This window comes from Musca autumnalis, unplaced genomic scaffold (genome assembly GCF_047663935.1).
Source record: "Musca autumnalis isolate F117 unplaced genomic scaffold, ASM4766393v1 scaffold_4, whole genome shotgun sequence".
Taxonomy (NCBI): Eukaryota; Metazoa; Arthropoda; class Insecta; order Diptera; family Muscidae; genus Musca; species Musca autumnalis.
The window spans coordinates 229,265,250-229,290,666 of record NW_027411977.1 but is presented as its reverse complement, the minus strand read 5'-3'; the positions used below and the strand labels follow the sequence as shown (position 1 = coordinate 229,290,666).

Sequence of the window (25,417 nt, the reverse complement as noted above, 5' to 3'; positions counted from 1 at the left end):
CATTTCAATGAAAGAGAAAAACAAAACGAGAGTAAATAATTACTGAGCATAACTAATGATGTTTATTAACAGAAAGAGTGCAGAGTGCCTCCATAGAGCATTCCTGAAAGAAGAGGTGATTCTGTACTATAGAATATAGAATCTATAAACGCTTTCTGGAAGAAAGGGTGATTCCATCGAAAATTTCTAAAAGAAAGGTTGCTTCTATAGACCCTTTCTGAAAGAAAGAGGGGCGACGTGATTTTTTTAAAAAATTTTGGAGTCTTCTAAAGGCTACGTGGATTTTTTAAATAATTTTTGCTGCCTTCTAGAGACTACGTGGATTTTTTAAATAATTTTTGGAGCCTTCTAGAGGCTACGTGGATTTTTTAAATAATTTTTGGAGCCTTCTAGAGGCTACGTGGATATTTTAAATAATTTTTGGAGCCTTCTAGAGGCTACGTGGATTTTTTAAATAATTTTTGGAGCCTTCTAGAGGCTACGTGGATTTTTAAATAATTTTTGGAGCCTTCTAGAGGCTACGTGGATTTTTTAAATAATTTTTGGATGCTTCTAGAGGCTACGTGGATTTTTAAATAATTTTTGGAGCCTTCTAGAGGCTACGTGGATTTTTTAAATAATTTTTGGAGCCTTCTAGAGGCTACGTGGATTTTTTAAATAATTTTTGGAGCCTTCTAGAGGCTACGTGGATTTTTTAAATAATTTTTGGAGCCTTCTAGAGGCTACGTGGATTTTTTAAATAATTTTTGGAGCCTTCTAGAGGCTACGTGGATTTTTTAAATAAGTTTTGGAGCCTTCTAGAGGCTACGTGGATTTTTTAAATAATTTTTGGAGCCTTCTAGAGGCTACGTGGATTTTTAAAATATTTTTTGAAGCCTTCTAGAAGTTACGTTGATTTTTATATAATTTTTGGAGCCTTTTAGAGGCTACTTGGATTTTTTAAATAATTTTTGGAGCCTTCTAGAGGCTACGTGGATTTTTTAAATAATTTTTGGAGCCTTCTAGAGGCTACGTGGATATTTTAAATAATTTTTGGAGCCTTCTAGAGGCTACGTAGATTTTTTAAATAATTTTTGGAGCCTTCTAGAGGCTACGTGGATTTTTTAAATAATTTTTGGAGCCTTTTAGAGGCTACTTGGATTTTTTAAATAATTTTTGGAGCCATCCAGAGGTAACGTGGATTTTTTAAATAATTTTTGGAGCCATCCAGAGGTAACTTGGATTTTTTTAAATAATTTTTGGAGCCTTCTAGAGGCTACGTGGATTTTGTAAATAATTTTTGGATCATTCTAGAGGCTACGTAGATTTTCAAAATAATTTTTGGAGCCTTTTAAAATAATTTTTGGAGACTTCTGGAGGCAACGTAGATGTTTTAAACAATTTTTGGAGCCATCTAGAGGCAACATAGATTCTTAAAATAATTTTTGGAGACTTCTGGAGGCAACGTAGATGTTTTAAACAATTTTTGGAGCCATCTAGAGGCAACGTAGATTCTTAAAATAATTTTTGGAGCATTTTGTAACTGATGACTTTTTTAATGCATTTCAATGAAAGAGAAAAACAAAACGAGAGTAAATAATTACTGAGCATAACTAATGATGTTTATTAACAGAAAGAGTGCAGAGTGCCTCCATAGAGCATTCCTGAAAGAAGAGGTGATTCTGTACTATAGAATATAGAATCTATAGACGCTTTCTGGAAGAAAGGGTGATTCCATCGAAAATTTCTAAAAGAAAGGTTGCTTCTATAGACCCTTTCTGAAAGAAAGAGGGGCGACGTGATTTTTTTAAAAAATTTTGGAGTCTTCAAAAGGCTACGTGGATTTTTTAAATAATTTTTGCTGCCTTCTAGAGACTACGTGGATTTTTAATTAATTTTTGTAGCCTTCTAGAGGCTACGTGGATTTTTTAAATAATTTTTGGAGCCTTCTAGAGGCTACGTGGATATTTTAAATAATTTTTGGAGCCTTCTAGAGGCTACGTGGATTTTTTAAATAATTTTTGGAGCCTTCTAGAGGCTACGTGGATTTTTTAAATAAGTTTTGGAGCCTTCTAGAGGCTACGTGGATTTTTTAAATAATTTTTGGATGCTTCTAGAGGCTACGTGGATTTTTTAAATAATTTTTGGAGCCTTCTAGAGGCTACGTGGATTTTTTAAATAATTTTTGGAGCCTTCTAGAGGCTACGTGGATTTTTTAAATAATTTTTGGAGCCTTCTAGAGGCTACGTGGATTTTTTAAATAATTTTTGGAGCCTTCTAGAGGCTACGTGGATTTTTTACATAATTTTTGGAGCCTTCTAGAGGCTACGTGGATTTTTTAAATAATTTTTGGAGCCTTCTAGAGGCTACGTGGATTTTTTAAATAAGTTTTGGAGCCTTCTAGAGGCTACGTGGATTTTTTAAATAATTTTTGGAGCCTTCTAGAGGCTACGTTGATATTTTAAATAATTTTTGGAGCCTTCTAGAGGCTACGTAGATTTTTTAAATAATCTTGGGAGTCTTCTAGAGGCTACGTGGATTTTTTAAATAATCTTTGGAGTCTTCTAGAGGCTACGTGGATTTTTTAAATAATTTTTGGAGACTTCTAGAGGCAACGTGGATTTTTTAAATAATTTGTGGAGACATCTAGAGGCTACGTGAATTTTTTAAATAGTTTTTGGAGTCTTCTAGAGGCTACGTGGATTTTTAAAGTAATTTTTGGTGCCTTCTAGAGGCTACGTGGATTTTTTAAATAATTTTTGGAGCCTTCTAGAGGCTACGTGGATTTTTTAAATAATTTTTGGAGCCTTCTAGACGCCACGTGGATTGTTTTAAATAATTTTTGGAGCCTTCTAGAGGCTACGTGGAATTTTTTAAATAATTTTTGGAGCCTTATAGAGTCTACGTGGATTTTTTAAATAATTTTTGGAGCCTTCTAGAGGCTACGTGGATTTTTTAAATAATTTTTGGAGCCTTCTAGAAGCTACGTGGATTTTTAATAATTTTTGGACCTTCTAGAGGCTACGTGGATTTTTTAAATAATTTTTGGAGTCTTCTAGAGGCTACGAGAATTTTTTAAATAATTTTTAGAGGCTTCTACAGGCTACGTGGATTTTAAAAATATTTTTGGAGCCTTCTAGAGGCTACGTGAATTTTTTAAATAATTTTTGGAAGCTTCTACAGGCTACGTGGATTTTAAAAATATTTGTGGAGCCTTCTAGGGGCTACGTGGATTTGTAAAATAAATATCCACAGACCCTTTCAATTCAATTCAATTTATTTTCATAAATGGGAACCTAGCCCATAGGGCCAAGAGCGGTTCCAAAAGCTACAAAACATACACTACTTTCTGCAAAAAGAAGACCCCATGGTCTTCTATGAAACGACCTCTGGGGCTTCTAAGAGAAAAACTCTGGGTCTACTTTAGAGAAGACCAGAGTGCACTTTTTTTCTTTCTTAGAGTTGTAGAATTGTTTCACTTTTATTGATTTCTTTTGCTTTAACAGAAATTTCCAAAATATTTCCCCTTAAATCCCATGAACTTTAAACGTGTCTGTGTGTGGTCACGAATAAAATAACAAGTTAATGCGACGACATTTATTTTGGCTTCTAACCAAAACAAGTATAAAATAAAATTAAATAGCAGCTAAGACGCCACACATACACATCTTATAAATACCCTCCTCCAACCAACAAGATGTGTATATTGTGTGGGGCCACCAGACCACGCTAATAAGAAGGAAACATAATAGGCAGAAATCAATGAAAGATAAAGAAAAAACATAAACAAATGCTAGAAAATTAAATAAGAGACAATACACAAATCTGACCTTCGTAATAGCGCGCTATCACAAAACAAAACAGAATATACGTCAGACATTTGTTATTGTTGTAAAAAAAAAAAAGAATTATTTAAGAATAGGAAGGTAGGTTTTTTCTAACCTGTTGCCAAGACAATTTTTGTAGGAAATAAATTATTCTTATTTCACTTACCATGTTCATAGGGTGAAAAGGTACCAGCATCAATGTTAATGTATGGATCGATTTTAATAGATGTTACATCTAAACCACACGATTTCAATAGGGTGCCGAATGATGAGGCAATGACCCCTTTTCCAACACCACTGATAACACCACCAGTAACCAAAATGTATTTCATTTTTGTTTCGTGTCTATGAGTTGCTAAAATACAGAAGAAAAACAATTAATTAAAAATGTATTAAAATTAATGCATTTCTCATACAACCAACCTTTTGCCACCACACAAGAATAACAAGAATCTCAATTAAGCAGAAATGCAAAATCGGCGAATGTATCTTATTTTTTTGTTGTATAAACAATAGATGACAATCTATACAACAACAACAAATATTAATCAAAACAAAAAAACGTGAGGAATATGTTAGTGTTGTTGTTGCTGCGCCAAACTGAAGTTGTTGTTGTTTGTGCTACGAAACGGAAAAATATGTTGGAGGGGTTCGGGGTTCTCGCGCAGTAAAAAACACGCGGTTCGTCTTTTCGTGAGGGTTCCGGTATATAGGATATATACAATTTTAAACTGGTTTGTGGGGTTGCACTTTTTTCTTCTGATAATCTAATAATTTTGCAAATTTATACACAAAATATCCAAGTTTTTTACGTTATTTGTTTTCTTTTCACTTATGTATTGGAATTTGTGGAATAATTAATAGTTTTGACACACCACTTCGATTTTTTAGCGATTTTTTCTCCGCCGCTAGAAAAACACTCTGTGTCACGTTGTTTTGTGGGGTTTGTTAATATTTTTTAAGTGGTATATAATCACTTATTATGAGATTTTCTATTGTCCACGTTTTGTACTCTTTCTCTGTTAAAATATTAATAATTTTTGCGCACTTTATTGTTTATTTGCAACAAATATCCCGAGCAAAACTAAATTTTACCACATGTTTTTTTTAGTTATAGGGATCTCTAAACCCCAGTGACGGACAATGTTGACGGCGTTGCGGTTATTGTCAGTGCTGCTAATTAGGCGATTTTTCTCCTTTTAGTTGTTATTGAGGGATACAACAAAGACGTATAGCAATAAAGACTCGAACAAATGCATTTTCCAAAAACATATGATAATAGTTTCACATTTTGGTTACAGATGGCTACACAACTCACTGGAATTGATAACAGCAATGTCATTCGCTTTTGATTCCCATTTCTCGCGGCAGAAAACATTAACGTTGTGTTTTGTGGCTAAAATTTGTTTCTTCACTATTTTTTATTTAATAAAAAAACAAAAGTCAACGCCGTAAAATTTGAGTTTTAATATTTTTCTTGTCAATATTCCAATGAGTAACAGTTTTCGTTTAACAGAATGTTGCTATGATGTCGTAGCAACAGAGGTTAACTCCCCCTACAGTTAATTTTTCACAATTGACTTTTCCTATCTTATAATATTGACATCTTTGGATACAACATGTTATTATTTTTCAAACGCAAAATAAAAGAAAATTTAAATAATACATTTTTTGTGCTCAGATTAAAACTGTATTAATAAAATAAAAGGAAGCATACATACACGGTTTTATAGATTCATTTTAATGAACAGTATTTTTGCATACTTTCTGTGTTGCCAATAATGTATTTTTCCACCCTTTCCGAAGGAATGAATGGGTACTTCCATGGTACATGGTATTTGTACCATGACTTCTATAGACGCTTTCTGAACTAAAGGGTGCTGCTATTGACTCTTTGTGAAATAAGGGGTGCTTCTTTAGACCCTTTCTAAAAAAGGGTGCTTCTTTAGACCCTTTCTAAAAAAGGGTGCTTCTTTAGACCCTTTCTAAAAAAGGGGTGCTTCTTTAGACCCTTTCTAAAAAAGGGTGCTTCTTTAGACCCTTTTTAAAAGAATGGGTGCTTCTTTAGACCCTTTCTGAAAGAAGCGGTGCTTCTTTAGACCCTTTCTGAAAGAAACGGTGCTTCTTTAAACCCTTTCTGAAAGAAACGGTGCTTCTTTAGACCCTTTCTGAAAGAAAGGATCATCTTATAGACCCTTTCTGAAAGAAAGGATCATCTTATAGACCCTTTCTGAAAGAAAGGATCATCTTATAGACCCTTTCTGAAAGAAAGGATCCTCTTATAGACGCTCTCTTAAAGAAATGGTGCTATTTTAGACCCTTTCTGAAAAAAGGGTTCTCTTACAGACCCCTTCTGAAAGAAAGGGCGCTGTTATAGACCCTTTCTAAAAGAAAAGGTGCTCTTATAGACCCTTTCTAAAGGAAAGGGTGCTCCTATAGACCCTTTCTTAAAGAAATGTTGCTCTTTTAGACACTTTCTGAAAAAAGGGTTCTCTTACAGACCCCTTCTGAAAGAAAGGGCGCTGTTATAGACAATTTCTGAAAGAATATGCGCTCTTATAGACCCTTTCTAAAAAAGGTGCTTCTTAAGAACTTTTCTGAAAGAAAGGGTGGTTCTATAGACCCTTTCTAAAAGAAAGGGTGCTTCTATAGGCTCTTTTAAAAGAAAAGGTGCTCTTATAGACCCCTTCTTAAAGAAATGGCAAAGACGTATAGCAATAAAGACCCGAACAAATGCATTTTCCAAAAACATATGCTAATAGTTCCACATTTTTGTTACAGATGGCTACACAACACACTGGAATTGATAACAGCAATGCCAATCGTTTTTGATTCCCATTTCTCGCGGCAAAAAACATTAACGTCGTGTTTTGTGGCTGAAATTTATTTCTTCACTATTTCTTATTTTTTATTTAATAAAAAAACAAAAGTCAACGCCGTAAAATTTGAGTTTTAATGTTTTTCTTGTCAATATTCCAATGAGTAACAGTTTTCGTTTAACAGAATGTTGCTATGATGTCGTAGCAACAGAGGTTAACTCCCTCTACAGTTAATTTTTCACAATTGACTTTTCCTATCTTATAATATTGACATCTTTGGAAATGGTGCTCTTTTTAAAAGAGAGGGTGCTCTTTTAGACCCTTTCTAAAAGAAAGGGTGCACTTATAGACACTTTCTAAAAGAAAGGTTGCTCTTATAGACCCTTTCTAAAAGAAAGGGTGCTTTTATAGACCCTTTTTGAAAGAAAGGGTGCCCTTATTGACCCTTTCTGAAAGAAAGGGTGCCCTTATTGACCCTTTCTTAAAGAAAGGGTGCTCTAATGGATTCTTTCTGAAAGGAAGGGTTCTTCTACAGACCCTTTCTGAAAGAAATGGTGCTATTATTGATCCTTTCTGAAAGAAAGGATAGTCTTATAGCCCCCGTCTAGAAGAAAGGGCGCTTCTATAGACGCTTTCTAGAAGAAAGGGCGCTTCTATAGACGCTTTCTAGAAGAAAGGGCGCCGCTGTATTCCCTTTCTAAAAGAAAGGCTGACTTCCGAAATGTCAGTTGCTTTGTAGTCGTGTATGAAACTAGGCATGGTATATGTAAAGAGGTAGATTTAAATGAAAAAAATCTACAGAACCCTTGTTTTTATTGAATTCCTAATGCCTTATTCAGACTGACGGTGTTTCGCTCTCTATTCGTTGTTCGACCCCAAATTACGAGGTAATTACTAAAATATTGAGAACGAACAACGATTTGTGTACAATGTTCAATTTAAATTACTCTCAGAACGACGATAAAATATGTCCCATCTCTAACAAATGAGAGAATTTATCGAAATAAATTAATTATGACAGGAAAAATACAAAATTTAAAAATTTATTAAAAACCCAAACATTTTTAGAAAAAATGCAAAATATGACGACTAGTATATATTCAAATTATAGCAACTTGTGTCTTCTCTTTCATTGCACTTGCATTTCTTTTACACCGTTTCAAATTCGCGTACAAATTTAGAAACAAAAATCAAATGCCTGCCGGAAAGTCTGTATACCAAAAAGTTATTTTGCAGGTCTCTCTCTCGTTAATTTTTAAAATAGAAAAATTTGAAAATATACTGAAAACACCAAAATTGTGAGAAAAAATAGAAAACATGAATGAAACTAATATAATTTAATATTAAATAGATATCTGAAAGAAAGACAAATATTTTTTCAGTTCATATAAATTAACTTTACTCGTCTTTTGGCTGAAACTTTCTTTCAAATCAGTAAACAAAATCTATGAAAATATGAATCATGTTGCTATGAATTGTGCACCATGTCGTATGAACGGGTTAATACGTGTAAGTAATTATGAGACAGAACGACGTTTTTCAAATGCTGGTATGAACATGGCATAAAACTTTAAAATAAAAGCAATAAGTGTGTTTGTTTACAATGCATTTTTTGAGCATTTTATAAAAAACGCGAAAAATGAATGAAGAGTTAAGTTTTCTCCACATAATCGAGTTGTGAATATGATAAACTGATTGTTTCAATGCAAATCTCACCAATTTCTTCCATACAAATGGTCTAAAAACAATTTTAAAAATCATTGAATTCGATTGTTTTTAAAATTGTTTGGCATATTATTGAAACACCACACACACATACACAGTTTGTTTATATTGTTTTGAAGTTTTAGGCATACTCGACTGAAAAAATTAAAATTGACATAAAGCTTTGGCTAACCTTTCTTATTAAACCATGAAACTGGGTTCTTAGATCGAGTTCCATACGAAAGTAATTTTATGAAATTGCAGTAGTGGGGAACTTGATCTAAGAACCCTTAGTTTCATGCGCGACTACAAAGCAACTGACGTTTCGGAAGTCAGCCTTTCTTTCAGAAAGGGACTACACAATGTTTAAATAACACATCATATCCATAATTCCTTCGATAAAGACAAGATTCCCTTCAACGGAAGCACTCAATACAACCCCATACCATATCCTCCTCTGTGCTTTACGGTTGGAATGGTGTGTTTAGGGTCCTAGGACGTAATTGCTATACGCAATACCTTATTTGATCCATCCGGCCCAAAACGGTAACATTTGCTTTCATTGGCAAAAATAACAGTCTGTTTGGATCGGTTGGACAAAGTTGGATATGGCGTAGGGCAAATTTTCTTGCACCGAAAATTTAGTTAAATCTTTTACCAAAAAGGCTAATAGCTTAAAGGGTAACAAAGGATATCATACTAAGTGCCATGGTACAATAATTCATAGGTAGGCCAGGTATGAGAATCGCCAAAAAAATACAACCCTGTCGCTATGGCTTAAAACGTCAAAATTGTTTTGATGAATGATAACGGATGAGTATACAAAGAAGAAGAACGAAATGTTGAAATGAAAACAAAACAGAGTTGAATTTTTTGATCAATAATAAATATCAACTCTGCATGTCAACACGGTTTTGACAGATTAAGCCATAACAAAAAAAAAAAAAATTGTAATCAGCTGTTAGCTGTGGCCTACCTAAGAATTATTGTACCATGCCAAGTGCTAAACACCTAAGAACTCCTTTTTGTTTAATAAAACTTATAGTGTGGATACTTTTCACTGTGAGATAGAAATGGCTGTTTAACATTTTTATTTTTTATCTTAAGTTAAGACACTAATGTACAAATATAAAAAAGAACAAAATCATTTTCTTCAATCGGCTCTTAGCAATCGCAGTTTTAATGAAAGAAACAGAAGTGGATACTTTTGAGTGTGACACACTGTATGTTCGCAATAATTAATAAAGCTACATACAGTTAGTCAACTATATTATTGCAAACGATGAATCGTTAAACATTTAGATTTTTAATTAGGAATTACTACAAGAAATTCTTTCAATAATGTTGGGTTTTTGTACGTATCTGTTGATTTACCTGTTAATGACAACATCCAGCCAAAAAATGCAGAAATCGGTAGTAAATTACAAAAACAGCGGACAAAAAGTATAGGTACCTGGTTTTTGTGGTGTCAACTAAATAATTGCAAAATGAATGAATGTGCAATAAAATCGTGGGATTTTCACAGCGATTTTTTTCAGTTAAGGATTTTTATGATTTTATGGTATGTGGACATGTAAACCCATAATCTTTTATCATAAATTAATTGTTCTGTGTGTAACATAGGCGGTATATTCAGAATAAGAGAAACTCAGGTAAACGGATTTCGGAAAATATGCTATATTTGGTCTTTTCCAATATAATAATGGTAAATCCGCCAGAGAAATCTCTAAAATCACCTCTCATAAGCTGATAACTATATGCAACATCATATACCGCACGGAGAGAGAAGGCAGGTTCAAACTAAAGACTTCACATTGTAGGCCAAAAGTAGTAAATCCACGAATTGGCAGGAGACTGATTAAAGAAATTGACGAAAGACCCCAAATCAGCACCAGATAATTGCTTTTTCTAATCAAAATAGAATTTGGAGTAAGTGTTTCACATGGAGAAGTCAGAAAAGTGCTACATAACAACAAGCCTTGATCATGAGTGACTAGGTAAAAAATATTGCCCTCCTAGCACAACATATAGAAACTATTCAGACTTGTTACAGACAACTTTTCATGCCATCTTAAGTGTTGGGATGACGTTATATTTTCTGATAAGACTAAAATTATGTTGTACTATCACGATGGGCCTGAAAAAGTACTGCGAAACCCCTTTATAGCCATGGAAAACAAGAATTTAATACATACCGCAAAGTTCGGAAAACTGTCTATTATGGTATTGGGTTGTAAACCAAGCAGTGACGTTGGTGACATCCAGATTTTGAAGGAAACAATGACAGAGTACGTTTATTTATGTCTTTTAAACATTATTTATCCAAAAAACGTCAAAAAATTTGGAACTGTTGACCCTGAAAATGCAAAAAAAAATACAATATGAATACTACCAAGACAACGACCCTACGCATAAATCGTATTTATGTAGGACTTGCTTGTTATACAACTGCACCAAAGTCATTGACACCCCAGTCCAAAGCCTAAATATTAACCCAACATCGACAATTCATGGGTACACCTGAAGAAAAAAGTCGGGAATAGGTCGCCCACTAACCTGGGGGACTAAATAATATGCAATAAAGAATAGTTAAAAAATACCATTGGAATATGACATTCCGAAACTTATTTATTAAATTCAGATACGTTTACAAGCTGTTTTTTAAGCCAAATGTGGGCACAGGAAATATTAAAACCTACTTTTCGAAAAATACCGTGAAAAACTGAAAAGTTGTGAATTTTGCAATATTTTAGTTGACAGTGCAAATAATGAGTTGTACTCATTTTTGTTAAGTTTAAGAAAATGTTTAGTGAAATTTAGCTACTTTTTATTTTATTATATTAATAAACATGTGTAAGAATTGTATTGTTAACAAAAATATTAATAATGATATTTATTTATACCAATAACATGATGCTTTATTTAAAATTTTCTAATAATTTTGGTTTTGCAATAATATAGTTGACTAACTGTACATACATACATACATTTAAGTTTTCTTGAATTTGTTGATGCTGGTGAAATGCCACTATACCTTCAGTTATCATCATCAACATTGTCGTCTCTTTTGACGGGGAATGATGAAATTTTGATAAAATACTGTGTCAAGACGGCCTAGAGAGTGATTTTTTGGAAATTAGAAAACGTTGTGGGGCAGACCATCTTTTCGCGATCTTATAAATATTAAATCTAGATCCGATTGTGTAATTGGACTAACCGGATCGGGCAGGAATTTTTTTTTTTTTTTTGGTCGGAAAAGTGTTTTAAATCTTAAAGGCCTGCGTACATAAGCTGGCGACTGTGCTCCATGCTTTCCTGCTACATTTCTGACATAACAAAAATAAAAGCTTCGTTCCCGTACATTTTAATAGTAAAACTCGTAAAAGAGAGAACTGTAAAAAATTGTTTCTCACATAAAAGTTTTTTTTTTTTTTTTGCACAAATTTGTAATATGTAATGTGGTTCCTTCGGTGTTACTTAATCTGCAACACTAATTATAATTGGTGGATCGTTTGTAAAGATCGTTTTTAAGAGGAAAATATATGCTTTGCGCGTTAAGATTGCCTCATGCTTAAAGCATAGTACACACGGTCCAACAAAACTGACAGTCATCGAGGTCTATTTCGTTAATATCAAAGTCTAGCTGAATAATTACTTACCTAATCGCTAAATTATACCTTAAATGTTGTATTTCAATCATTTTTAGCTAACAAAAAGTTTTTATTTGCCAGAAAATTGCCGTAGAAGTACGTTGACTGTCAGTTTTGTTGGACCGTGTGTACTCATGGTAGAACAAGAAAAGGTAGCAGCAATACACAGCTGACTGAACTGGGTTGTAGTGTTAGTGTCAAATTTCATATGACATTTTATACATTTATTTCTATTTCGGTGTACATTAGGGACATACAGTTAGTCAACTATATTATTGCAAACGATGAATTGTTAAATATTTAGATTTTTAATTAGGAATTACTACAAGAAATTCTTTCAATAATGTTGGGTTTTTTGTACATATCTGTTGATTTACCTGTTAATGACAACATCTAGCTAAAAAATTCAAAAATCGGTCGTAAATTACAAAAACAACGGGCAAAAAGTATAGGTACCTGGTTTTTGTGGTGTCAACTAAATAATTGCAAAATGAATGAATGTGCAATAAAATCGTGCGATCTTCCCATCGATTTTTTTCAATCAAGGATTTTTATGATTTTATGGTATGTGGACATGTAAACCCATAATTTTTCATCTTAAATTAATTGTTCTGTGTGTAACATAGGCGGTATATTCAGAAAAAGAGAAACTCAGGTAAACGGATTTCGAAAAATATGCTACATTTGATCTATTCCAATTATAATAATGGTAAACCCGCCAGAGAAATCGCTAAAATCACCTCTCATAAGCTGATAACTATATGCAACATCATATACCGCACCGAGAGAGAAGGCAGGTTCAAACTAAAGACGTAACATTGTAGGTCAAAAGTAGTAAATCCACGAATTGGCAGGAGACTGATTAAAGAAATCGACGAAAGTCCCCAAAGCAGCACCAGATAATTGCTTTTTTTAATCAAAATAGAATTTGGAGTAAGTGTTTCGCATGGAAATGTCAGAAAAGTGCTACATAATAACAAGCCTTCGTCATGAGTGACTAGGTAAAAACTATTGCCCTCTCAGCACAACTTATAGAAACTATTCAGACTTGTTACAGACAACTTTTCATGCCATGTTAAGTATGGGGATGACGTTATATTTTCTGATAAGACTAAAATTATGTTGTATTTTCACGATGGGCCTCAAAAAGTACTGCGAAACCCCTTTATAGCCATGGATTTAATACATACCGCAAAGTTCGGAAAAAATTCAATTATGGTATTGGGTTGTATACCAAGCAGTGACCTTGGTGACATCCAGATTTTTAAGGAAACAATGACAGAGTACGTTTATTTACGTGTTTTAAAAATTATTTAACCAAAAAGTGTCAAGAAATTTGGACCTGTTGACCCTGAAAATGGAAAAAATTGCAATATGAATACTACCAAGAAAACGACCCTACGCATAAATCGTATTTATGCAGGACTTGGTTGTTGTACAACTGCACCAAAGTCATTGACACCCTAGTCCATGGGTACACCTGAAGAAAAAAGTCGGGAATAGGTCGCCCACTAACCTGGGGGACTAAATAAAATGCAATTAAGAAGAATGGCTATAAAATACCATTGGAATATGACATTCCGAAACTTATTTATTAAATTATGAAACGTTTACAAGCTGTTTTTGATGCCAAATGTGGGCATAGGAAATATTAAAACCAACTTTTCGAAAAATACCGTGAAAACTGAAAAGTTGTGAATTTTGCAATTCTTTAGTTGACAGTGCAAATAATGAGTTGTACTCATTTTTGTTAATTTTAAGAAAATGTTTAGTGAAATTTATCTACTTTTTATTTTATTATATTAATAAACATGTGTAAGAATTGTATTGTTAACAAAAATATTAATAATGATATTTATTTATACCAATAAAATGATGTTTTATTTACAATTTTGTAATAATTTTGGTTTTGCAATAATTTAGTTGACTAACTGTATATTTTTTGAGAAAAAAATATAATATTCGGAAAAAACCATCTCCCAGAAAGACTTCTTCGTATCAATGATATGTAACCTCCTCTAAGTTCGAACGATAAGCCGCGCAGTAAACCACCGCTTGTAGAGGCGATACAACGTTTGTTAATATGTGAGGTATTTTGTTAAAATTTAACAAACTAAAGCCCTAATAAACATGTGCTTCTTTGATTTCTAAAACAAAACATTGAAACAGCTTCTCCTTTTTCTATGAATTTCCAGCGACCCCAAACTTTTCTGCAAGAATTCTACTTTCTGCGAGAATTTATGCATTTATGGAATGATGTGGAACCATAAAAATTGAAAATGTAACGCATTTTCATTCATGTTTTCCAAAATATTCAACCAAAACAAAAAATTATTAGTTTTTTAAATTCCATTAATTTATAGACATTTCCTTGTTTTGTTTACAAATACAACTGGCAGTAACGTTACAAACAAAAACAAATTCCTTTGTGGTTGTTGTTCGAGTTGTATTTGTTGTAGTATTAACTTTACCTTCTATTTGTTCTACCATCGTGTGTACTATGCTTTACATACACAGTCTTACATAAGTATACGTACGCCACATAAATCTCGCGTTTTAGAAAAAGTAATGATATTTATGAAATTCCAAATACACAGGTTTATTTCGTCTCACTAATAAAAAATATTTAATACAACAAAAGTATATTCCATAATATAAATAACGGTACATTTTACAAAAACCAAAAAATGATACAAAAGTATACGAACGCCCCAAGGAAATATGCGTATTATCGTAAAATTTATGGTATTAGCAGCAAAATTTATACATTTTATTGTTTTGGCGAATTTGTATGGGAGTCCGAGATATATTTTAGAGAAAAAAAATAATTTTTGAATGCCGTTATTTAATGCCAAACTTCTTGTATAGCTCGTTAAAGCGGACCCTTGCTTATTTCTTTCCGTTTTAGGTATTTGAGTATACAAAAGCCACAATATTAGTGTCAATATTATAGATTTTGAGATCCCAGAAAGCTTTTTAGTTGACCTTGTGCATAACACCTTTCTGGGTGTCGTTAAAATCACATTTTTCCTGGGATATCTCAGGAAGTTAATAGATTCCTCGGAATTCTTGGTTCAAATTACATACAGAAGACCTTGAATTGTGTTTTAATATGGTCTTATATAATCCTTGGAAACCAATTAAATCAGAAATGTGCAATTATCCGATACTTTCCGACCCTATATTGACGGTAATGGTCATAATACGAAAACTACGTTGTTCACAGTGTAAATTTCATGCTTTTTGGTAGTGATTATATTTTGATGCTTTGGGAGCAGGGTTTTAACAGAATATTTCACATTTCGGATTCAATTGGTGTCCAAGGATTACATATATAAGACCATATTAAAACACAATTCAAGGTCTTCTGTATGTAATTTGACCCAGGAATTCCGAGGAATCTATTAACTTCCTGAGATATCCCAGGAAAAATGTGAATTTATCGACACCCAGAAAGGTGTGTTATGCACAAGGTCAACTAAAAAGCTTTCTAGGATCTCAAAATCTATAATATGACACTAATATTGTGGCTTTTGTATACTCAAATACCTAAAACGAAAAGAGATCAGCAAAGGTCCGCTTTAACGAGCCATACAGGAAGTTTGGCATTAAATAACCGCATTTAACACCCAAAAACTATTTTTTTCTCTAAAATATATCTCCGACACCCAGACACATTCGCCAAAACAATAAAATGTATAAACTTTGCTGCTAAATCCATAAATTGTACGATAGTACGCATATTTCCTTGGGGCCTACGTATACTTTTTTAAGTGTCATTTTTTGGTTTTTGCCAAATTTACCGTTATTTATATTATGAAATATATTTTTGTTGTATTAAATATTGTTTATTATTGAGACGAAATAAACCTGTGTACTTGGAATTTCATAAATATCATTACTTTTTCTAAAACCCGAGATTTATGGGTCGTGCGTATACTTATGTAAGACTATGTATATACAAAGGAATTGACAGATGAAATCGAGTGGATTTCGTAAATGTAAACTTAGCATTACACTAGGTGTGTACGATAACCCAATAATTTGTACAAATTCGTACAAATTTTTGCTGAATGCTGTTCGATAACAAAATTATCCAGCAAAAGAGAGCGAGTTTGGAGAGTTTTGTGACTGAGAACTTGCAAATGTTTGCTTTAAAATTTATGTTTTTGTTCCGTTTGGTTTAAAATATCAAAAGAAACAAAAACAAATTTCATACATTTTCGGAAACAGCTGACTTTCTTGCAAGTTTTTGCAAAATGCTGTTCGATAACTTTCTGCAATTTTTCTTGCTTGAGAGAGTAAAATTCACTGAGAGAGGTTGCTAGAACTGACTGAGTAATTATTGCTGGGAAAGTTATCGTACACACCTACTTTCAACTGCAAAAAGTCGATTGATCGAAAATCGACTTACCTATCCCTCATTCTCTTTTCATCTTTTTAAAAACTTTGTGTGTTCTGCTGCAGTTGACTTTTCAATTATTCGAATGGAAAAAAATTTAAAAAATGGTAAGTTCAAGTTGAATAAGTTTTGTTGCACGTCCGATTCTTTCCAATTTTTTACCAGTATCGTTTTCCTGAACACAAATTACAATTTTCTTTTGTAATTTTTATTTTATATTAATTTTTGGAATTTTAACTCGTCTGAATCGAATTCCTTAAGAGAAACTGACATACTATATCTATATCGATGACTTACTACTTCCCCTACAATTTTTGAGGAGAGATAAACAATTTAAATGCAATTATTAGAAAGTTGGGTACTGCAATTAAATTTTTTCATCTCTCCTCAAACATTTTTTAAGATACGAGGTTGAAGAAGTAAGGCACGATATACATATATTACCGTGATTGTGGTACAATTTTGATCGATATGTCAATTCCATATTATATACATATGTCAAATAAATCGTAGTTCTAAATCCACTGGATTTTATTTGACGTATATTCTATGGGATTGACATTTTAAATCATAGTTAACAGGCGCTTAAATGTAAATGTCATAATTTTGCATATATCTACATATTTGCAGGATCGCAATACCAACAACAACACCTGTAACGCCAGTACCACCTCGAACAACAACACCAGTACCGCCAGTACCTCGAACCTCCACGCTACTACCAAACTTACCAACCCTTCACCTTTTTCTGCGGTGGAAATCGGGTGCAGGTAACGCCCGCATATCGGGCAACCATAAGAAATATACATATAAAAACAAGAATGATAATGGCAATGGTGATCTACCAGCTGGCAATCGTAATGGCAATGGTGGTCCACCAGCTGGCAAAGGTGATGATTTAGACCACGGACAATTGCAGGAAATAGTAGTTGAAATTTGCGGAATTCTCTTTTTAAGCCCTTATTTTTCTTGTTCATTTGCGGAATTCTCTTTTTATGTCCTTGTTTTCCTTGTTCATTCGCGGAAAATGTTATTCCAGGTAGAATTACCTGCAAAATTATGGGAAACCCTAAAGTATTGAGGACATACATACATATTTTTAGAAGTACATTGCATGTTACCTACGAATGCAAAAAATGGATTGGAAAGGCCATTCTATCCTACCTAAGAAAAATGAACCTAATAAGAACGCTCCTTCCTTTGTCTGTCTCATTCAGTCTCATTCAGCGCATCTGATAACGTCAATTTTAAAATTAACAACAATGAAAACTCTGCAATATTTAAACAGAGGGCTCAAGAACTACATATATAACCAGATCTCTACTGGAGCCGTCCGTCCCCCATACAACGAAGAACAGAAACAAGTTATAATTATCAAAGTATTGCTTAGCAAGAGAGCCTACATAAACGATAAGCTGGTCCTACGATCACAATGTCCCGATGTTGATGAGTGGCTACCTAATTTCCCAATCGGATTCTCGAACTCAACAACAACAAAACGCAGACAATTTTTGGAACCTTGGAGGAGAATCTCCGAAAGTGCGTTCTGTCTTTTGAAAACGAAGAAGTACAATCTCAGTATTGCTTCATACTAACCAGCATATATAGCGATTGGACCCTACTCATTGGCACCTTGGGTCTGGAACATTACACTGCACACAATTTAACGGAGATGTTATCAGAAGTATACAATTCAGCTGAAGGCATCGGAACTAAGATAGTAATGACAGTCTGTGATCAATATATGGTTTCGCCAGCTTGCGAAGAAGGAAATGTGTATTATCAAAACAAACTTTTGGCGTTTGATATGTATCACCTTCTTATAAATATTGTGAGAGCATTCTTAAATTTTAATTTTACATTCGTCGATGTCTATTGCAATAATCAAAATCTATCGAGAAGAGGATATTTCTACGATCGTTTCAACATGGAAACATATAAAGAAATTTTTTGTGATCAAGTTGTGTGGGATCTAATGGAACTGGCGGAGTGGTTCCCAGAAGCAGAGGATTTACAGGTCTTAAATCATACGATAACATTTGTCAGACTCATGATATTCGTTGGGACGTTGACAGTGTGAAATATGATGCTGATCACCTACGAAAGTATTAATAGGTCTGTCTGGTTACCCTACAATTTGTAACAACTTGTACCAATTGTTGCTGGAAGTCGTCTGTTAACACAAAAAACCAGCAAAAGAGAGTGATTCGAGAGAGAGATTTTGACAGTTCTTTCACTAAAGGCCTACGTACATAAGCTGCCTCGCCTGGTTGCCTTGCTTGCTTCTGATAAAAGAATAAAAAAGAAAAGGGCAACCCAGTTCGAAATTTGCTCGGCCTCCTTTATTCTTTTATTTTTATTATGTCAAAAATGAAGCAGGAAAGCAAGGCAAAGCAGCTTATGTACCCAGGCCTTGAGAGTTTGCAAATTCTTGCTGGACAAATTTCTTCTAGCAAGCACTAACAATTCTTCTTCTTCTTGAAAACAGTCAATCATCTGTTTTTAGTTTTTTGTTGATTTATGTTTGTGAAAATTAAAAAAAAATTTATTAGGGATTGTATTGTTTTATGGAGAACAAATTTGTAAAGTGGAAAAATACTTTTTTGTTTCATTTTCTTTTTTATTTCTAATAAAATACAAGGTGTTTGCTTCCTTTATTGGCGGACAAATTGTTGTTTTGGCAAGCCAGCTGACTGCTTGCTGGTTTTTGCTGGGAAGGTGTCTGTTTACTTTTTACAATTTTCTAGCAAAGGGGAATAAAACCCCCTTACTCTCTGAGAAAGTTCTTGCTGGGAAAGTAACCAGACAGACTTAATATTAGCAAATTAACAACACATTGGACAATAGAAAGATTTTTCTACGGTATAAGAAAGAGCACGTGTAAATACCTTAAATATAGGACCTAATTTTAATACACCAAGTTCTTTGACTAGTACTATGCCAAGAGATGGACCAAGTAAGGTATGGCGTATAGCAGCCAAGATCACCCATATACGTTACCGTGACTACAACAACAACATATGTACATATTTTTAGAAGTACATTGCATGTTACCTGCGAATGCAAAAAATGGATTGGAAAGGCCATTCTATCCTACCTAAGAAAAATGAACCCAATAAGAACGCTCCTTCCTTTGTCTGTCTCATTCAGTCTCATTCAGCGCATCTGATAACGTCAATTTTAAAATTAACAACAATGAAAACTCTGCAATATTTAACCAGAGGGCTCAAGAACTACATATATAACCAGATCTCTACTGGAGCCGTCCGTCCCCCATACAACGAAGAACAGAAACAAGTTATAATTATCAAAGTATTGCTTTGCAAGAGAGCCTACATAAACGATAAGCTGGTCCTACGATCACAATGTCCCGATGTTGATGAGTGGCTACCTAATTTCCCAATCGGATTCTCGAACTCAACAACAACAAAACGCAGACAATTTTTTGGAACCTTGGAGGAGAATCTCCGAAAGTGCGTTCTGTCTTTTGACGCACTAAACAACGAAAACGAAGAAGTACAATCTCAGTATCGCTTCAAACTAACCAGCATATATAGCGATTGGTTCCTTCTCATTGGCACCTTGGGTCTGGAACATTACACTGCACACAACTTAACGGAGATGTTATCAGAAGTATACAATTCAGCTGAAAGCATCGGAGCTAAGATAGTAATGACAGTCTGTGATGCATGTCCCCTGCATCAATATACATATGGTTTCGCCAGCATACGAAGAAGGAAATGTGTATTATCAAAACAAACTTTTGGCGTTTGATATGGATCACCTTCTTATAAATATTGTGAGAGCATTTTTAAATGGGAATATAAGATACCTCCCCGATCCCCTTATATGAATCCTATGGCCAATTTTTGGATTATTTTGGAGGGAAATATAAGAAGTCATAACACCTAAAGTATACAAACCCTGAAAAATGCGTTGCAAGAAGAATGGTGAAAAATTCAGATATCTTGCACCGAAAATTTAGTTAAATCTTTGCCAAAAAGGCTGAAAGCTGTAAAGGATAACAAAGGGCGTCATACCAAGTGCTAAACCCCTAAGAAATCCTTTTTGTTTCATAAAACGTTTAGAGTGGATACTTTTCACTGTGAGGTAGAAATCTATGTTTAACAATTTTTACCTAAATTTACCGGAATTTTAGTTTATTATATTTAAGTTAAGACACTAATGTAAAAATATTAAAAAGAATGAAATCGCCATCATTAATAAATTCTTAGCAATCGCAGTTTTAATGAAAGAAATTGAAGTGGATACTTTTGACTGTGATTCATTGTACATACAGTGACTGTCACTAAAAATGATGCAACCTGAAAAAAAATTGTAAACGTTGATAACATGGAAACGATTTGAGATTTTTTAACAATTCAAAAAACAGTTTTGTAGGCCGAATAGTTGCTTTTAAGATGAAATACAAAAATATTCCGTTTCCAGTACCTTTATACCAAAAATTTACCGGAAAATTAAAAATGGTCCTTTTTAATGTGAGCATTAAAAATGCTGCACCACAATAATCGATTAATAATTTCCAAATTTTTCGCTTTTCATGCAATTTTAGTAATCAGAATGGTAAGATTATTGGTTCCCTATCGTTTTCACTAGTTTTGTCAATGATTCCTATAGAAAAATGATGTTCCTGACGTATTTTTGGCATGATTGTAATTAATGTCCCTTTGTAGGCAATTTGGCTAGAAATTTCTAGATTTTGAAGTTATTTTCCAAAAAATGACTATGAAACATCATAAAGGGCTATGTCCTGTGTACGTACAAACAATTTAATGACATATGGAAAGTCCTGTATTAGCCAGACTTGCCCTTTATTATAGTTGTCTTTAACGGCGTCGTCCTGATAGAGGTAAAAATCGGGGCATAGAACAAACATTTTTGCACTTTTCTTTGAAATTAGTTTTGAGAAATATTGTTAACAATGTCTTGACCATGTCTGCTATTATAAAAACAAAAATTTCCTGAATTGAAGTTTTCCTATAGAAAACTCTATTCAGCCAGGCTGAATTGAAGTTTTCCTATAGAAAACTCTATTCAGCCAGGCTGAATTGAAGTTTTCCTATAGAAAACTCTATTCAGCCAGGCTGAATTGAAGTTTTCCTATAGAAAACTCTATTCAGCCAGGCTGAATTGAAGTTTTCCTATAGAAAACTCTATTCAGCCAGGCTGAATTGAAGTTTTCCTATAGAAAACTCTATTCAGCCAGGCTGAATTGAAATTTTCCTATAGAAAACTCTATTCAGCCAGGCTGAATTGAAGTTTTCCTATAGAAAACTCTATTCAGCCAGGCTGAATTGAAGTTTTCCTATAGAAAACTCTATTCAGCCAGGCTGAATTGAAGTTTTCCTATAGAAAACTCTATTCAGCCAGGCTGAATTGAAGTTTTCCTATAGAAAACTCTATTCAGCCAGGCTGAATTGAAGTTTTCCTATAGAAAACTCTATTCAGCCAGGCTGAATTGAAGTTTTCCTATAGAAAACTCTATTCAGCCAGGCTGAATTGAAGTTTTCCTATAGAAAACTCTATTCAGCCAGGCTGAATTGAAGTTTTCCTATAGAAAACTCTATTCAGCCAGGCTGAATTGAAGTTTTCCTATAGAAAACTCTATTCAGCCAGGCTGAATTGAAGTTTTCCTATAGAAAACTCTATTCAGCCAGGCTGAATTGAAGTTTTCCTATAGAAAACTCTATTCAGCCAGGCTGAATTGAAGTTTTCCTATAGAAAACTCTATTCAGCCAGGCTGAATTGAAGTTTTCCTATAGAAAACTCTATTCAGCCAGGCTGAATTGAAGTTTTCCTATAGAAAACTCTATTCAGCCAGGCTGAATTGAAGTTTTCCTATAGAAAACTCTATTCAGCCAGGCTGAATTGAAGTTTTCCTATAGAAAACTCTATTCAGCCAGGCTGAATTGAAGTTTTCCTATAGAAAACTCTATTCAGCCAGGCTGAATTGAAGTTTTCCTATAGAAAACTCTATTCAGCCAGGCTGAATTGAAGTTTTCCTATAGAAAACTCTATTCAGCCAGGCTGAATTGAAATTTTCCTATAGAAAACTCTATTCAGCCAGGCTGAATTGAAGTTTTCCTATAGAAAACTCTATTCAGCCAGGCTGAATTGAAGTTTTCCTATAGAAAACTCTATTCAGCCAGGCTGAATTGAAGTTTTCCTATAGAAAACTCTATTCAGCCAGGCTGAATTGAAGTTTTCCTATAGAAAACTCTATTCAGCCAGGCTGAATTGAAGTTTTCCTATAGAAAACTCTATTTAGCCAGGCTGAATTGAAGTTTTCCTATAGAAAACTCTATTCAGCCAGGCTGAATTGAAGTTTTCCTATAGAAAACTCTATTCAGCCAGGCTGAATTGAAGTTTTCCTATAGAAAACTCTATTCAGCCAGGCTGAATTGAAGTTTTCCTATAGAAAACTCTATTCAGCCAGGCTGAATTGAAGTTTTCCTATAGAAAACTCTATTCAGCCAGGCTGAATTGAAGTTTTCCTATAGAAAACTCTATTCAGCCAGGCTGAATTGAAGTTTTCTCCCTAGAAAACTCTATTCAGCCAGGCTGAATTAAAGTTTTCTCCCTAGAAAACTCTATTCAGCCAGGCTGAATTAAAGTTTTCTCCATAGAAAACTCTATTCAGCCAGGCTGAATTAAAGTTTTCTCCATAGAAAACTCTATTCAGCCAGGCTGAATTAAAGTTTTCTCCATAGAAAACTCTATTCAGCAAGGCTGAATTAAAGTTTTCTCCATAGAAAACTCTATTCAGCAAGGCTGAATTAAAGTTTTCTCCATAGAAAACTCTATTCAGCCAGGCTGAATTAAAGTTTTCTCCATAGAAAACTCTATTCAGCCAGGCTGAATTAAAGTTTTCTCCATAGAAAACTCTATTCAGCAAGGCTGAATTAAAGTTTTCTCCATAGAAAACTCTATTCAGCCAGGCTGAATTAAAGTTTTCTCCATAGAAAACTCTATTCAGCCAGGCTGAATTAAAGTTTTCTCCATAGAAAACTCTATTCAGCCAGGCTGAATTAAAGTTTTCTCCATAGAAAACTCTATTCAGCCAGGCTGAATTAAAGTTTTCTCCATAGAAAACTCTATTCAGCCAGGCTGAATTAAAGTTTTCTCCATAGAAAACTCTATTCAGCCAGGCTGAATTAAAGTTTTCTCCATAGAAAACTCTATTCAGCCAGGCTGAATTAAAGTTTTCTCCATAGAAAACTCTATTCAGCCAGGCTGAATTAAAGTTTTCTCCATAGAAAACTCTATTCAGCCAGGCTGAATTAAAGTTTTCTCCATAGAAAACTCTATTCAGCCAGGCTGAATTAAAGTTTTCTCCATAGAAAACTCTATTCAGCCAGGCTGAATTAAAGTTTTCTCCATAGAAAACTCTATTCAGCCAGGCTGAATTAAAGTTTTCTCCATAGAAAACTCTATTCAGCCAGGCTGAATTAAAGTTTTCTCCATAGAAAACTCTATTCAGCCAGGCTGAATTAAAGTTTTCTCCATAGAAAACTCTATTCAGCCAGGCTGAATTAAAGTTTTCCTATAGAAAACTCTATTCAGCCAGGCTGAATTAAAGTTTTCTCCATAGAAAACTCTATTCAGCCAGGCTGAATTAAAGTTTTCCTATAGAAAACTCTATTCAGCCAGGCTGAATTAAAGTTTTCCTATAGAAAACTCTATTCAGCCAGGCTGAATTAAAGTTTTCCTATAGAAAACTCTATTCAGCCAGGCTGAATTAAAGTTTTCCTATAGAAAACTCTATTCAGCCAGGCTGAATTAAAGTTTTCCTATAGAAAACTCTATTCAGCCAGGCTGAATTAAAGTTTTCCTATAGAAAACTCTATTCAGCCAGGCTGAATTAAAGTTTTCCTATAGAAAACTCTATTCAGCCAGGCTGAATTAAAGTTTTCCTATAGAAAACTCTATTCAGCCAGGCTGAATTAAAGTTTTCCTATAGAAAACTCTATTCAGCCAGGCTGAATTAAAGTTTTCCTATAGAAAACTCTATTCAGCCAGGCTGAATTAAAGTTTTCCTATAGAAAACTCTATTCAGCCAGGCTGAATTAAAGTTTTCCTATAGAAAACTCTATTCAGCCAGGCTGAATTAAAGTTTTCCTATAGAAAACTCTATTCAGCCAGGCTGAATTAAAGTTTTCCTATAGAAAACTCTATTCAGCCAGGCTGAATTAAAGTTTTCCTATAGAAAACTCTATTCAGCCAGGCTGAATTAAAGTTTTCCTATAGAAAACTCTATTCAGCCAGGCTGAATTAAAGTTTTCCTATAGAAAACTCTATTCAGCCAGGCTGAATTAAAGTTTTCCTATAGAAAACTCTATTCAGCCAGGCTGAATTAAAGTTTTCCTATAGAAAACTCTATTCAGCCAGGCTGAATTAAAGTTTTCCTATAGAAAACTCTATTCAGCCAGGCTGAATTAAAGTTTTCCTATAGAAAACTCTATTCAGCCAGGCTGAATTAAAGTTTTCCTATAGAAAACTCTATTCAGCCAGGCTGAATTAAAGTTTTCCTATAGAAAACTCTATTCAGCCAGGCTGAATTAAAGTTTTCCTATAGAAAACTCTATTCAGCCAGGCTGAATTAAAGTTTTCCTATAGAAAACTCTATTCAGCCAGGCTGAATTAAAGTTTTCCTATAGAAAACTCTATTCAGCCAGGCTGAATTAAAGTTTTCCTATAGAAAACTCTATTCAGCCAGGCTGAATTAAAGTTTTCCTATAGAAAACTCTATTCAGCCAGGCTGAATTAAAGTTTTCCTATAGAAAACTCTATTCAGCCAGGCTGAATTAAAGTTTTCCTATAGAAAACTCTATTCAGCCAGGCTGAATTAAAGTTTTCCTATAGAAAACTCTATTCAGCCAGGCTGAATTAAAGTTTTCCTATAGAAAACTCTATTCAGCCAGGCTGAATTAAAGTTTTCCTATAGAAAACTCTATTCAGCCAGGCTGAATTAAAGTTTTCCTATAGAAAACTCTATTCAGCCAGGCTGAATTAAAG

At 33.8% G+C, this 25,417-nt stretch overlaps 1 protein-coding gene across 1 annotated transcript in view; it reads right to left on the bottom strand.

The window, feature by feature from the left end:
- The window catches only part of Ctps (CTP synthase), an 84,656-nt gene extending 79,442 nt beyond the window's left edge, over positions 1–5,214 (bottom strand). Inside the window, exons 1-2 of the mRNA XM_073981398.1 lie at positions 4,230–5,214; positions 3,973–4,161 (exon numbers count right to left, since the gene is read on the bottom strand). Of these exons, the coding sequence (XP_073837499.1) occupies positions 3,973–4,138 (166 nt within the window). The 5' untranslated portion in view covers positions 4,139–4,161; positions 4,230–5,214. The remainder of the gene's footprint in view (positions 1–3,972; positions 4,162–4,229) is intronic.
- Between the last annotated feature and the right edge of the window lie 20,203 nt (positions 5,215–25,417).